Below are 15,856 nucleotides of genomic sequence, written 5' to 3'. Positions count from 1 at the left end.
CAGCATTCCAAAGTCCACCCCATAAGGGCTCCACTCAGGAGCACAGAGGGAGGAGCCCCCTCCCGCGGGGCAGGCGGGAATCTTGTCATTGGTCTGTGGGACTTAAAAATACGGTATCACCTTTTAAAACTTAGAGAGTCAGGTGATATCAGCAGGGCACATGACCAGAGTACAAATGTTATCATCTTCTCCCCTTTCTGGCCCTCACCTTTGTCCTCGTTCTCCCTGTTGATCTGATGTACTTTCATGTGGGTGGACAGACTTATTTACCTTTTTGATCCCTTTGATTTTTTATTGAACCATTTGGCATCCATCTCCTCTCCTAAGGACCACTGGCCGGTCAAAGCCCTGTCCAGACCTCTGTGCCCGTGGAGACTCCTCCAGACCCTGGGCTCGTGAACAGCAGCTGTTTCTGGGATGAGGACGGTTCCCAGTAAATAAAAGCCATGACCCATGTGACATTCGAGGTTGACCAGGGCTTTTATTGATCACTTAAAATGCACTTCCTTGGAACCATGGCTTTTTTCTTGCCTTGGCGTTTATCGCAGAGCAGAAGGTTGTGACCAAATCTCCATCGTAATTGAATCTGACAAATGGGAGGGGGTTGTAATGAACATATCGACGTTCCTTGCATCAGCAAACCTCAAACTGCAGACCCAGCGCTGCGGATGATAAATGTTTCCTTTCGTGCCTGCTGCCTTCTCGCAGATCCCAAGCGCTCACGGTGTTGATGTGCAGAACAAAGTGCTGTATGGCAGGGCCTCTTAATGTGTGCAGGACGGGGCGGGCTGCCACTCACTGGAACGCTTTAGAGACCTGGCCTGCAGTACCCTCCTCTCTGGGAACATGAAGGGGAGGAGAGGAACCGTCATGTATGTTCAGCCCCTGCTCTGTCCTAGGACCAGTCACAGATGCTCCCAAGTGGACGCTTCCCTATCCTCAGGGTGGCCCGAGGAGTCCACGATAAAGCTCTATGGGATCCAACAAGAATACAGTTATTTTATGGGGACCGCAGAAGGTGGGACTTCGTGGACAAGGCAGATTTGGGGACAGGTGTTGAAGGTTCTTTGAAGGCCACACTAAGGGAGCTAGGTGTCTTTTTTTTTTTTAAGATTTATTTATTTTAGAGAGAGAGAGCATGGGGTGAGGGGCAGAGGGAGAGAGAGAATCTCAAGCAGACCACCACCCACCCGGAGCGCAGAGCCCGACAGGGGCTCAATCTCAGGACCCTGAGATCATGACATGAGCCGAAACCAAGAGCCGGACACTTAACCGACTGCATCACTCAGGTGCCCCCAGAGCTAGGTGTTCTTGATGGAAGTTCCAGTCTGTTAAACCAGGGAGTTGAGAAAGTAAGGGCGCCCACTCAAAACATTCTGTGGTCCATTTCAGCAGGTATCTGGGTATGTCCATGTGAGCCGCCGGAAAGGAGAAAAAAGTAGATTGGCACCAGCCTATAGACTGAATGTGTCCCCCCAAATTCACATATTGAAATCCTGATCCTCACTTTGAGGGTGTCAGGAGGTGGGGCCTTTGGGAGGTGATTAGGTCCTGAGAGTGGCGCCCACGTGGATGGGAGGAGTGTCCTCTCCAGAGAGACCTCCCTTGCCCCTTCCGCCATGTGAGAGTACCGTCAGAAGACAGGGAGTCTGCAGGTGCCATGATCTCAGACTTCCCAGCTGCCAGACAAATGAACGTCTGTGTTCACAAGCTCCCCGATGCGTGGGATTCCTTTCCAGCAGCCTGAATGGACCAAGAGATCGCCGTACTCTTTCTCGGTGTCCTGCCATAGCACTGGTCTCCTCGGGACTGTGTTGGGGAAGGATCTTGATTCTTTCCAAGCAGTTGCCCCTTGGCGGGGGTGGACCCTGTCTCAGGGACAACTGTCTTTCTTTACACAAGTTTTATAACAGCTTTCAGGTCCAAGGGCTTTCAATTTCCAGAAAAGAAAGATGGATTAAACTTTTCCTTTTATGCCCTAAAAAATCACCTCCCGGAAGACTAGCCAGTAGATTAGCACCCACTGATGGATCTCGAAGCCCCTTACCACCCCGTCTTAGTGTGGGGACGTGCTTCTGGATGGGGGATTTGGGTTAAGAAGGAAGGGGAGGTGGGGAAATGAGGAATCCAGACCCTGAGTTTCCAGCAAGAGAAGGGGCCCAGTATCTGCGGGACGGATGAAGCAAGTGCAAGTCAGAGACCTGGAAATGATTGAAGAACCGTGTGTAGATTAGGCATCATATGTGACAGCGCTCCCATGAGCCGGGATACCTGGTAATTTGCCACCACAGGATATGGGTTCCAGCTCTTCCCACGGCAACCTTGCTGTCCTGCCCTTTGGGAGACAATCCATGGGCATGGAATGGTAATCGATCTGTAATAATTTAGGCCCAACTCAAAGAGGTTGGGTTTGAAGTTACCATAGCAAAATGAGATGCTTGAATGGAACAACTTTTGACTTTTCCACTTGGCATCTTGGAATCCTTGGAACCGTTCCCTTCTCACCAGCAACCTACTCCTGTCCAGCCCTCCCCCATTCCCTTAAAGGGCTTATTACAAGTAAGACATTCTCACTGTAGGAATTTTGAAAACCAGAGAAGAAAGCAATATCCATAAACCCACTTCCCAGGAGGGACCACTGTTAGCATCTTGTGTTTTATTTGAAGCTTTTTTTTTAATTTATTTATTTTTAAAGATTTTTATTTATTTTTTTTAAAGATTTTTATTTATTTATTCGACAGAGATAGAGACAGCCAGGGAGAGGGAACAAAAGCAGGGGGAGTGGGAGAGGAAGAAGCAGGCTCATAGCAGAAGAGCCTGATGTGGGGCTCGATCCCATAACGCTGGGATCACGCCCTGAGCTAAAGGCAGACGCTTAACCGCTGTGCCACCCAGGCGCCCCTGAAGCTTTTTTTTAAAACATGTGTTTCAATTGGAAAATCCAAACTCATGCACTTCTAATGAAATGTGGGCTGGATGGGACAGAGGTCGGTGGCTTCTGGCTTTTAGTCAGATCGGGGAGGGCTCTGGTTCCCAAGATTTCTGCAGAGTCCTGCCTTTTGCTTTCTTGTTTCTTTTTTAGGGAGTGGCTGAGGCTGAACTGGAACAGAACCTGAGTCGGACTTTCAAAAGCTTCTTCAGAGCAGGTGATGACATGGTGAGTGTTGCAGGGGATGGGAGGGCAGGGGGGCGGAAGGGGACGATTGGGGAGCTGCAGAGGTTTGAAGGCCTTTGGAAGGCTTCCCTGGAACGGAAGGGTCCTGGGGCATGGCAGCATTGGAAATGAGCAACGTGCTTTCTTTTTTTTGACTTCTGTAGTCAGGGTGATCAAGGTCCTCACTCGACCGCTCCCCTCGTCATGGGGAAAGGTTACATCCTCCCTGTCCCACACCAGTAGGGCTTCAAAACAGAGATCGAAGAAGGATTATAAAGGATTTTAACAGCAGCAGTTTAGAAGTTGTGCCGTGACTGCTGCTACCATTTTCACGCGCAGAATTGGTGGTCCAAGTCCCAAATCAATTGATATCACTAGGCCCTTGTCTTGAAAAGGAGCCTAGAACACTTTAACTCCATAATCGCAGCCTGCTGGTTTTTTTTTTAAGATTTTATTTATTTTAGAGAGAGAGAGAGAGCACAGAGGGAGAGGGAGAGAGAAAAGCAGACTCCCCGCTGGGCAGGGAGCCTGATGCGGGGCTCGATCTCAGGACCCTGAGATCATGACCTGAGCTGAAGGCAGACACCTAACTGACTGAGCCACCCAGCACCCCCCACCCCGCCCAGCCCGCCGTCTTACGGGTCCTGTCACTGCCGTTGTTCATGTAGTCCGTGTTGTCGAGACGTCCCTGTCTTTGCCAGTGCCTTTGCTGGTCACCCCTGGCATCTTGCTCCTTTCTATTTTGTGCAGTTTCTTCCTTCCTGAAGTACCTTCTTTGGTAATTCTCTCAATAAGAGTCTGTTAATAATAAACTTACAATTTTTTGGCCTGAGAATATTTTTATTTTGATCTTCAGTCCTGTAGACTAGTTCATCCAAGTATGGAATTCTAGGTAGAAGCTTCTGTCTTTGCTTAAGAAAAACGAGCCCAAGGTCTGCCCTTCTCCTCGTCTGTAATGGCGTCTGATCTGTAGTTCAATACATCTTCGAAGTTTTCTTTTTACTTTCCATGAACAGGGTTTTTGTTTATGTATGAAAGTTGTATTTGGTTCTTTTTCGAATCATTCTAATCTTTTGTGATAGAGTCTTGTTTTGTTCTTGTGTTCTAGTTCCTTCTTTTATGTCTTGAATCATGTTAAGCATACTTAGTTTTTCATTCCCTTTCTCACTCTGAAAGTCCTATTTTTGACATTCTTGGAGACTCTGATTTTACCGTTTGCTGTGTTTGCTGTCTCTTGCAACGGGGCCTGTGTGTGTGCGCGAAGAGGGTGGAGTGGGGAGCGCTCTGTAGTGTTGGCGGGTGAGCTCATCGGCACCAGTCTGCTTCCGCCGGGCTTGAGAAGAGACCCTCCTGTGCTTTAGCCTTTGCTGTCTCTGCCAGGCGTCCCGGGGGCATTACCAGCTGAGGCCCACTTTTCTTGCTATTGTTTACCTCGCATCTTGGGGGTTTCCAGATCCCACAGATAAACCCGAGCACCTGTGAAGGCAGGCTTATACTTGTGAATTCCTAGGGGAGCTTTTTGTGGTTTCCTCTTAGTACCAAACTGAAATGGAACAACTCCTTTGACATTGTTCTGCACGATGGGTGGATTTTTTTCTAGCCCAAGCTTTCGCTGAGGACTGCAGGTTGACTGGGTTTGCGGTAGAGGGGCAGGGAGGTATCTCATGTTTCACTTCCCACCCGCCATAGGTCTAAGGTCTCATCTCTTGTTCCCATGGGTTGCGTCACCCAAGTTCTTACGTGACCAAGGCCTGCAAGCACCCAGGAGCAGCCTTGGTGCAGAGCCCTGGTTGTTAACCGCCTCTGCTGTGACCCCTGCAGACGTCTCTTGCTCTCTTGGGAGTTGAGCATGTTTGTGTAACCTCATGGCACTTGTAGGCCTTTGGTTTTGACAGAGTTTACACATGACCTGTTTCAACGTTTTTCCTTACTTCACCCATGATGACATTTCTAACCTTCCTTTTCCCTACAGGCTTTTCTCAGCGTGAGCAAAGTCCGTGAAATGGGTAAGAGAGGTTCTTAGGAGGGAACGGGGACAGGAGGGTCATGGCAGGAATCAGCTGAAGGTTAAACGAGTGTCGGTCTGACTGCTCTGAGCAGAAGCAGCTCCCTGCTAGCTCTGAACGATGACTTAACATAGGCCCCCCTGGTGAATAGCGCTCACCTGAGCCCTGGGCTGACCACACGACCTTGGTTCCTGTCCCTCAGGAACTTTGGGTCCACGATCTTAAACCGTAAGAGCTTAGAGGAATCTTAGAGCTTGTCAGGGCAATCCCACCCTCTGCTGATAAGGACCAGGACCTAAGATAGGGACTGACCTTTGCAGGATCACCTGGTGCACACGGACCCAGGTCAGCTAGACCCCAAGCCAGAACTCCTCTGTCATCATCCACTGGCCTTTCCTCCATCGCTATCCTGTGTTCCCATCACTTCCAGTTCCCCCACATGAAGACCATCCTTGTTCTCCCCCCTGGGCTGGATATAGTGCAGAGTCAAAGCCAAGAGCAGTTAGGAGCTCATCCCCATGGCGCCCAGATCCACCACTGCTCCCACAGAGCCTGGCTTTTGCCCCCACACGGTGGCCTTGCCAGTATGCACTTGTATTAATAATGACGATCGCTGCCTCCTGTTTGAGCACCTACTGTGTGCATCAGACACGGGCCCGGCCCCCTTGAGATCTATTCTTTATCGTCCTCGTGACCTCCTTTAAAAATCCCCTTGTTACCACTATTCTACAGATGAGGAAAATGGCTCTCAGAAGAGTTAAGGAACTTGTTTAAAGGGGTGAGGCTGGACTTAAGCTCCTCCTACCCTAAAGGCCATACTCCTCTCACTGGTCCAGAATGCCTTCGGCCTCCTTCCCTCCCTCCCTCCCTCCCCGTCTTTCCTCTTTCACGCAGTCACTTGCTTATCCCTTCATTCCCGAGCATGTGGAGCTCACACTTGATATGAGGCAGGGGCAGATATCCAGAGGCACGAAGCGAGGCCACTACCTTCGGGTGGCAGACAGCAGTGGTCACGGGAGGACAGCAGATGGGGGCTCTTACAGAGGTGCTGAGCAAGCCAGGAGCCCCAGGCCAGGGGTGGGGGCGCCCAGATCACATACCCCTTTGATACATCTCACAAAAGTCTGCCTCACCCAGTTCCTGTGCCTCTGAGGCTTCAAGAGCCTGAAAATGGTGAGTCAGCCCTGTTCACGCGCCAGCGTTACCAGCCCTTGGGGCTGTCCCCTGTGAATAGCAGCAGCCCCCAGCAGCCCGTTGTCATCGCAAGGTGGCCGCCGAGGGGACCGGGGACTGCCCGGACACAGGGTGCACCTCTGAAGACAAGATAGGGTTCCACACTGTGCAGAGGGTCATGAGTGCGCAGAAGGCAACAGGATGCATACTCCCCGTCCTGGACTTTCCTCCAGGCTAAGAGAAAAGTCAGAGCACACACTTCCGAAAATTCTGAGGACCAGTGGAGGTGTCTAAAGAGGGATGTTATTAGTTAAGCTATTTAGAAAAGGTTTAGGCGGCAGGAAGAGGGTCGCTGGAGGGCTGGTGGAGCCTGGTAAACAGTAAATAGTGTCATCTGGAATTACGTTGTTTTGTTTTTTGAGAAAAGGGATCTGGTTTGTCCTAAAGTTCATCCTAGAAGGGGAGGTCTGTGTGTGTGTATCACTGGGTTCCCGAATGACAGCGAGGGCACAGAGTTGCAGCTTGAGAGGAGATGGGCTCGTTGTGGAGAGAAAGAGCATGAATGAAGGAGCCCGAGACTCTTCCCTGTGAGCTCAGATGTGGCAGGAGAGGCAGTCTGGTGCCCGGCCTCAGCTGGGAACACGCCGGAGTTAGAACTCGGGCGCCTGGCCTGGGGCTGGGAGCGAACAAGTGGCTATTTGCAGGAGGACTCTTAGTGAGGGCCCCAGAAGAGCCCAGCCTCAGCAGCATCGTCACCGAGGAGGACATCCAGGTCTACGTGCAGCAGTTCCAGAAGTCCGGCTTCAGGTAAAGACAGCAGTGCCCCAAACACAGAGGCGAGACGATCGGCCAGGAGGGGCTCCTCTGCTCTCAGGGTACAGGGTGAGGCCGGCTTCTGCTTGAACTCCTCCGGTGTGGGGAGGCTCACTCCTGAAGTTGCTCGGCCTGCTCTGGTGTCAGATAACTTGGCTTGCTTCCCCCTTGTGCTGACGGGCCTCCTCAGACCAGATGGTTAAAAACACTTTTTCAGTCATAGCCCCTGAGAGGATCAGAGAACAGCTCTGGGTTCTTTCTTCGGAAAAACACAGAAGCCTACAGAAACTCAGAAGTTGCATGCGACTTCAGGGGAGGGTGATTGACCTCTTCTGCTGTTGGTGTTTGTTGGTTGTTTGTATTGAGGATTGGGAGAGGGTTCAGGTCCAGCCCCTGGCCGTCCTTATCTGTCCAGAGAGGCCTCTTTGAGCCACCTCCCTGTGTCCCATTGGAAGCAGGGTGCCTCTGCACCATATCCACCTCCCTAAGTCCCTTTCCAGTAGGTTCCGGGGCCGAGGAATGGCTTCTGGATGGCGAGGGAACTAAACAAAGCTCCCCGTTACCTAACAAAACAGCCCTCAGAGAACATGGCGAGTCCTGTAGGGCCAGCTTCTGTGTGTTTCGGGAAGCCCCCTTCAGGGGCTATCTCGATCATTGAAGCATGGCAGGTGTGTTGGGCAACCAGATGGGAACCCTGGGCGCAGTTCTCTCCCCCCCTGCAGGAATGTTGGCTCCCGCTGGGAAGACTGGCTCTGTGCAGAGCTGGCTCCCTGTGAGGTCCACAGCACAGTCCTCTACTAAGAGCTTTCCTGTTTTTGTTTCCTGATCTTCCCTGCCCCCAGAGGTCCCCTAAACTGGTATCGAAACATGGAGCGGAACTGGCAGTGGGGCTGCAAAGCTGTGGGATGGAAGGTGAGTGCTGGTTTGGTGTGGTTGCCCTCCCCCAGGAGCCTCTCTCGGGGCTTCTCATTGGCCGAGTGAATCTGCCCTGGGTCAGAGCTGGGGTGGGGGATGGGCAGGCCAGACTGACTTGCCATCTTTCTCCTGTCTGTCCTTTCCCTCGACTCAAGGGGGTCCTCTGAGGACTTTTGCTGATGCTTTCCTTGGAGTGTTTGAGGGTGGCGTTGGGGCAGGGCAGGGGTCTGGCCAGGTGACTGCCGCGCTGCCGTGGAAGGCCCCAGGTCTCCTGACCGTGCCCAGGTCAGGGCAGCAGAAAGTCCAGGATGACTCCCAAAGGGCAGGAGGATCATGGAGCCCCCATTTCACAGAGGAGTGTGAGGTGCTCTCAGAGAGACAGGCTTTAGCCGCTGGCTGTGTCACCTCACCCAAGTCGACCTGAGTTAGTGTGTTTGCCAAGCAGAAGATGCGTTTCCAATCTCTGGGGCTGCAAGGGGAATGCAGGTAGACTCCGCTTTCTGAAAGGTTGCTTTTACAGAAGATCTACATTAGTAGCGGGTTTTCGCTAACCGAAAGAAATCCAAAGAGGATTTTCGCTTTTAGAAAAAAAGGCAAAAAGCAAAAATAGCATTCAGCATATCTTTCACAGCAAGTCATTATAGAGGCAGTGCACAAGCCAGAGGGGCCCCGCCGAGCCCCTTCCCCAGGAACTCCCTTCAGCATCTCCGCATCAAGCCGCCGATGCTTTGAACCATGTCTCTGAGCATCTGGGCTTGACATTGGTCTCTTTTGTGCATCTGTTAGTAAGATGTTTCCTAAGGTATCAGAAAAACCGAAAAGAGGTTATTTTGGGGGTCTGGAAATGTTCAAAAAAATTTTCAGATAAATTAATGGTGATTGCTTCTTCACTCTACACCATTTCGGCTTACAGCAATTTTCACAGGAACGCTCCACTTTTGGGTAGCAGGGGAAACCTGTAACAGGTCCCCAGGTTACATTCAAAATGTTAGAAGCCTATGGGAAATTTCATTTTTGAGTTCCTCAGCTCACTCAATAGCCCTGGTTATCTTGTCGATTCACTAAAACATAAACACCCTCTATGTGCCAAGCACTGTGCTAGAGCTTAGGGATCCCATGGTGGTTAAAACAGATGCGTCCGTACCTCGTGCGGTGATGTCTTAAGGCAACAGAACATGGAGCACAGTAGTTAAGAGCAGGCCAGGCAGCAACTCGGCCTGGGATCTAATCCCTGTGTGACCTTGGGGGAGGCACCTACCCACTCTGTTCTCCATTGCAGCTCCCTAACATGGGAATGACAAGAATCGCGTGCTTACCTCATAGGTGTGTGTAGACAAAATGGGTTAATGCGCACAAAATGCTTAAACCAGTGCCTGGCACGGGGTAGTAGTTCCATTCAGGCTCATTATCTTTGTCGCTCTCATCTGTGACTAATCAAAATGACAAAACCACGGTTTGATAGGCAAAAATCTCTCCCAGCATGGGGGGACAGAATGACAGAGTCTTTGGGAAGGTGACCCCTAAAGGGGTGCTAAAGTTGGAAACCCCATTTTTCTACAGCTGCCTCCCAGTTCTTCCTCCTCCTCCACTTCCTCTCGTGCCCCCACGACCAGTTTACAATGTGACTTGGAATATTCTAGAGTCTACGGCAGCCTCTGGATGAGTTTCCACAACAAAATCACGTTTGAGCATCCCCTGGTCCTTCCTCGTTTGGTGGAGGGGCTGCAGTGAGAAGCCCATGGTTCTGCACATAGGGAAGAAACAGGTCAAGTCCGTTAAGCAGGGACAAACCAAAGCTGTTTGAAAATTATAATGGCAGAGGGAGAACCAAGAGGCTAAAGGAGGCTTTCTCCAGCCCATGGTGTTGTATCTGTCCTCAGATGAAAGCGAAGTCATTGCTGCTAATGTCACATTGATAACAGTTGTGGCTGGCCCATTCGCCTCTGGATCCTGGCTGACCTTTTTAAGCATTCATTGAATTCAAAGAAAAGAAGTATTGATTTCCGTCCAAGGGCGTCTTTCCTCCTTCCTGGTGTCATCTCTTCTGTTCTGTTAAAAACCAAAATTCAACTGAGTAAATTTGAAGATCTAATTGGCTTTATTAAATGATTCCTGAATCAGGCCGCATCCCATGTAGCATGGTGAGGGCGCTCTGAGGAGCTGTACCAAGGGAAAGGTTTTTATGGGGGGGGGGTGGCTAGAAAGTTCTAAGCTAAAGGAAATGTTTCAGGCAAGGTCACCTTCCCTTAGGGGGAGGGCAGGGGTCTTAAGCACATCAAGGAGCAGGCCCATGTGACAGATGACCTCATCGGTGCTAATCAAAAAAATTCCTGCCTAACTAGTTAAAGACATTTCTGGGGAGGTTGGAAGTGCAGTCAGGTTAGATATTAAGCTCTGGTTTAGTGATTTATCCTAGACCAAGTAACACCATATGGGGCCTCTGGTTTTCTTTTCACAGTTCTGTGAACCCAGTGCCACACAGAGTGGGCCAGCACGCGTGTTCTTACTGAGACACACATACACACAACGCCCGTGTTGGCCACTACACTGCTGACTCCATGTGTGTTACAAAAACCCAGTCTGGCCCTCTGTGTGTCTCCCTTACTTTTACACAAAACACCACCCCTCTGACACTTCTGGTCACCAAATATATGGGGGTTTCCCACCACCAGGCAATTCTCTGCCACACCAGTTGGGTGTCCTACAATTCAAATCCATTGTGACACCGTCTCCCCCGGAGATAGCATTGGATCCCGCAGGCAAGGGTCCCCCAAGACTGCTCCCACTTCAGATGCCAGTCACTAGTCCAGCTTGTCACCTGTGCTTGTGACCGATCAGGGATGCATCTGAGGTTCCCAGGACTCCTTCCTCAGGTTCGATGAAGTCTCTAGGGCGGCTCCCAAAACTCCCAGAGGCACATTTGCCGGCTTATTAGAGGAGATGGCAGGATACAGGTGAACAGCCGGGGGTGGGGTGGGGGGATACATAGGGTGAGGTCTGGGAGGCTCCCAAGCAGAGGGGCTTCTGGGCCCGTGGAGTTGGGGTGCGTCACCCTCCCAGTGTGGATGTGTTCGCCAATGTGGAAGCTCTCCAAACCCCATCCTGTTGGGATTTGGGGGTTTTTATGGAGGCTTACTCATTTAGGCACGATCAATTATTTAACTCCATTTCCAGCCCCTCTGCCCTCTCTCGAGAATGGGGGGTGGGGCTGGAAATTCCAAGCGTCTGATCATGGCTTGGTCCTTCTGGTGACCAGCCCCCATCCAGGAGCCCACCCAGAGCTGCCTCAATAGGACAAAAGAGGCTCCTAGCGCTCTGTCACTTGGGAATTTAGAAGGGTTTTAGGAGCCCCGTGTCAGGCAGGGATGGGGTCGAAACATCAAGTGTTAGAACAAGAGGTGCTCATAGTGTCCTTATCACTTAGGAGATTACAAGAGTTTCAGGAGCTCTGTGCCAGGAACTGGGGCAGACACAAATACATGTATTTTCCATCCTCTCACACCATCATTTCAGATCTCCAGTAGTAGCGACGCTTCCTTCCTTCAAAACCTGGGGAAACAGCCTGGACCACACCAGCAGCACCACAACGGGTCTTTGTGGGGGGCAGGGGCAGTGTTAATCGTGGAGGAAGGCACAAAGTGTGAACATGAAGTACCGTGTCCTTGCCCCGGGAGAGGGAGGTCCTAAGTTGCGGAGGGGCACAAGAAGGGAACGTTTCCTCCCTCCTCTGGCTGCTCCTGCTTCCTGTGACCCTTCCCCAGATCCTGATTCCCGCCCTGATGGTAACCGCCGAGAAGGACCCCGTGCTCGTTCCTGAGATGTCCAAGCATATGGAGGACTGGGTAAGGGAACGGTCCTGCCCGGGGGTCATCAGCACTTCCCGGCAGAGGGCACAGGCATCGAGGAAGAAAGATGGCAGGTGTGGACACAGAGCGGGAGATCCGCTTGAACCACTTGCTTGACAAGGTTCTCCGTCAGTAGCATCACTGTCACCTCTCGGGAGCAGCAGTCATGACTGCTTCATCCATTCATGCATTCATCCATTCATTTCTTGCACTCTTACTGTGCACGTAAGTGTGTTGGCACAGTGCTTAATTCTGGGATGGTAAGGATGAATAAGATACAGAGCTCATCCTTGGGGAGCTCTCTTCCAGCAGTTAATCCCAAACCCAGAAGAGATGTGATCTGGCCTTGGTGAACAACTAAGGCTTGCCTGGCAGGGAGAACAGGAGACAGGGTGAGAGGCAAGGAGCATTCAGGTTATGCCGGGAGAGTGGCAGGAATTCCATAAGCCTGGAAGATTCTACTGAGACCACGGGGCCAGGCTGAGCTTTGTATGTCCATGGGTGTAAGCATCTGAAGGGAATTGACAGGTGACAGCCTGGTGGGTTGGAAGCCTGTTCTGCTACAAATGTGGAGTTTGGTAGGACCTGGGGAGGCTTGCAGGTGGGCTGACCGGGGGGCTGGCTCATCTATCCGGCCTGGTTGCTGGGAGCGGCGCATCCACACTTGGCTGTGGCTTTGTGGGCATCATCAGACACAGCAGAGAGTGTGTTAAGTGGGATGCTGCCACGGACCCTCTCTTTGTGGGCTCTAGAGCCAGCTGACAGAGGGCTGCAGAAAGCCATGAGCCTGTTGAGGGGCGGGGTGGCTCATTCTCTCTGGCCCTCCCCTTTGAAGGTTTCTGTAGAATTTCCAGTTCTTTGGCCCTTTCCAGCCCTGGCAACCGACTGCTAACCACATTGAGGTTTATGCTTGGAAGGGGCTGCACTTGCCTCTGGGAGGAAAGCCACATTTTCCCCCAGCATTTTCTACATCACGTTGCGCAGTTCAAGGCTCGTGTCCGGAGGGAGCCCACATGTGCCGAGTGCAATGCTGTTGCTCCCTCTCCGTCCTCGGGGCTTGTTGCTGTGACCCACTGTGGGAATCGGTCCAAAAAGGGCTGAACAGCCCTGCATGCAGACCACCAGGGAGAAAGGGAGGCAGCCTGAGAGGGGGACTCAGTCACATCTGCGTGGCGGGAGCCACACAACAACCAGGCGTTTTCCAGAAAGTGAACACACTGCATCCTCATAATTCTAAAGGGGAGCAGTTTGTAGTGATCAGCACAAGTCAGCCCTGAATTTGAAACAGCTCCACCACCCTGTGCGTGGCCTTGGGTAGGTTACCTAACTTCTCTGAGCTTTCATCTTATCCCATAAGATTACGGTCAAGGCTAGAGAAGGCAATGCACTTAGAGTACCTGGCACATAGGCGGAGCTCAATAAATGCCCATTCCTGTCCTAAATAACGCAGGGTCTTCAGGGGCTGGCCTGTGGGAAGCACTAGCCAAAAACCAGACCCATTTGCATTCTGCCATTGACTTTTCTGGGTGGGGTTTTCTTGCAGATCCCCTACCTGAAAAGGGGACACATTAAGGATTGTGGACACTGGACACAGATGGAGAAGTAAGGAGATGTGGCAGGGGTGGGTGGGGGGGACCCCTGGGTGGAGGAGATCAGGACTTCCTGCTCGCCCCCAATAAGGCCTTTCCCGCCTTGGCCATTCCCTTCCTCACCTCTGCTTTCGTGTGAGGTGAGCGGGTCTGGACACGTGTGAATTGCCCTTTCTTCCCTTTCCAGGCCCACTGAGTTGAATCAGATCCTCACGGAGTGGCTGGAGACTGATGCCAGGGACCCACCGGAGGTCTCGAAGCTTTAGGGTGTGGCAAGTGCCAGGCCCCGAGCAGGCCTTCAAGCCCTTCTTGGAACCCAGGCGAGGCCCTTCCCGCATCTCTTATAACCAGCAATTTCGTTCCAAAGGGCTTTACTCCAAAGAGTGGTTTTCTTTTGATGAAGAGAGTCAAGTCTCACATAATTGCAGACACAGGAAAAATCAAATATGATTCATTCTCTAGGTATAAAGGTGTTACTTTATCTCTAGGAGCGGGGACAGAATGGGATGGCCAGGGGTGATTTCTCATTGACTCACCAATTTGCCATTTGGCAGCAAAACCAGCAGTTAATTTTGAAGCATGTCAGCTGAGGGTGGAGCTCATTTGTTTAATAAAGGTGCAACCCCTATATGGTGCTGGGCTTTGTGTTCTGGGGGGAAGGCAGGGTAATGGTTGCAGAATGCATGTGTTTCCCTCTGCTCTTGAGTTACAAGGCACGGCGCAATCTAGACCAGCACTGCCCAGTGGAACTTTCTGAGATGGGAGAAATGTGATGGAGAGGCCAGCAGCCCCATGGAGCCACGTGCCCTTTCTCCCTGCTGCCCCAGCACCGTATGCTCCTATACACGCGTATGGCCTGAGCCCCTGAATGTGGAAAATGGGCATGAGGATGTGAATTTCTCATTTAATTTTAATTAATATAAATCTGAGTGGTCCTCTCTGGCAGTAGCTCCCAGGTGGCTCAGGACAGACCCAGACCTTCCCTCTAGCCATACCTTCCCCAGCCACGTCCAGAAGCCATGTCTCCCTGGATCTGTCTCCTCCAGGTGCGCCCCCCCCCCACCCCTGCAGGCTTCAAGCCCTCATCGTCTCTTGCCCAGAGCCCTGCAGCACTTGGGTGGGAAATACCATGCCTCGCTGCTCAGAGGAATCCATCGAGCCACACATGAGAAAATATTTTCTTAACCATTGTAGAAGTTTCTCCTGAATGTTGGCTACTGCACCTAGTTGTTAACTGTCTGCCACACGAGACGCTAAGTCCCATGAGATTGGCAGCTGCCTGTCTAGGTGATTCACCCTTGATCCTAACCTAGCAGATGTGTGGCATTTTGTAGATGTTCATTAGATGGTTGCTGAATAAATCAGAGAATGGGAGCATGGATGGATGGATGGATGGACGGACGGACAGATGGACGGATGGATAAGTGGGCTCATTTCCGATTCTTGATTTTGATGTCTTTCTGGGTGAGGTAGATGGCCAATTGCATCACTATGTTCACCATATGAAGCCTGGATGGAACCGGACTCTTGGGGCGCCTGGCTGGCTCAGTCAGTAGAGCTTGCTACCCTTGATCTCAGGGCTGTGAGTTCAAGCCCCACATTGGGTGTGGAGCCTACTTTAAAATTAAGTACATACATACGTACATACATACATAAAGTGTAGAAAAAAGACTCCTATTAAGACTCCTGGAGGGCTCCTGGGTGGCTCAGTCAGTGAAGTGGCTGCCTTCAGCTCAGGTTATGATCCCAGGGTCCTAGGATCGAGTCCCGTGTCGGGCTCCCCACTCAGCAGAGAGTCTGCTTCTCCCTCTCCCTCTGCCTGCTCCTCCCCTTGCTTGTGCTCTATCAAATAAATAAATTTTTAAAAAATATTTTTAAAAAAAGACTCCTGGCATATTTTTTAATAGAACTAAATTCAGAAGGAGAAGCCCTCCAAGTGTTAGTGCTTAGGAAGCTTAGGTAGCATTAATTGGATAAACTGCAACAGTACATCAATGGGTTTCTGCTGCATAAAATAGAATAATTTTTGTAATAACAGCTGAAGTGTTTACAGTTACTGTCGTTGCTTACAGTTTCAGGATTTATGAGTGGGATCACTTTGTCAGTTTCCCTAAATACATTTTGTCACATTTACATACAAGGGCTTTGAGGCTGGTACCTACTTTCGAAAGAATATCAGTGCTGTTTGTACCCCTGTTAAGTGCTCTTTTTTTTCCACTGTGGTAAAATATACATAAAATTTACCATTTTAACTGTTTTCGAGTGTACAGTTCAGTGGCATGAAGTACACTCACTTTGTTGTGCAAACATACCATTTAGCTCCAGAACGTTTTCATTGTCCCAAAGACTTAAACACTAACT

At 50.9% G+C, this 15,856-nt stretch overlaps 1 protein-coding gene across 1 annotated transcript in view; it reads left to right on the top strand.

The window, feature by feature from the left end:
- EPHX2 (epoxide hydrolase 2) overlaps window positions 1-14,123 on the top strand; it is a 70,887-nt gene extending 56,764 nt beyond the window's left edge. Inside the window, exons 13-19 of the mRNA XM_040626479.1 lie at window positions 3,083-3,157; window positions 5,127-5,160; window positions 7,038-7,140; window positions 7,989-8,058; window positions 11,823-11,903; window positions 13,450-13,508; window positions 13,683-14,123. Coding sequence (XP_040482413.1) covers window positions 3,083-3,157; window positions 5,127-5,160; window positions 7,038-7,140; window positions 7,989-8,058; window positions 11,823-11,903; window positions 13,450-13,508; window positions 13,683-13,761 — 501 coding nt within the window. The 3' untranslated portion in view covers window positions 13,762-14,123. The remainder of the gene's footprint in view (window positions 1-3,082; window positions 3,158-5,126; window positions 5,161-7,037; window positions 7,141-7,988; window positions 8,059-11,822; window positions 11,904-13,449; window positions 13,509-13,682) is intronic.
- The last annotated feature ends 1,733 nt before the right edge of the window (window positions 14,124-15,856 follow it).

This window comes from Ursus maritimus, unplaced genomic scaffold (assembly GCF_017311325.1).
Source record: "Ursus maritimus isolate PB19 unplaced genomic scaffold, ASM1731132v1 scaffold_11, whole genome shotgun sequence".
Lineage (NCBI taxonomy): Eukaryota > Metazoa > Chordata > Mammalia > Carnivora > Ursidae > Ursus > Ursus maritimus.
Note: the sequence above shows the minus strand (reverse complement) of the source record. Positions and strands in the feature narration are given on the sequence as shown.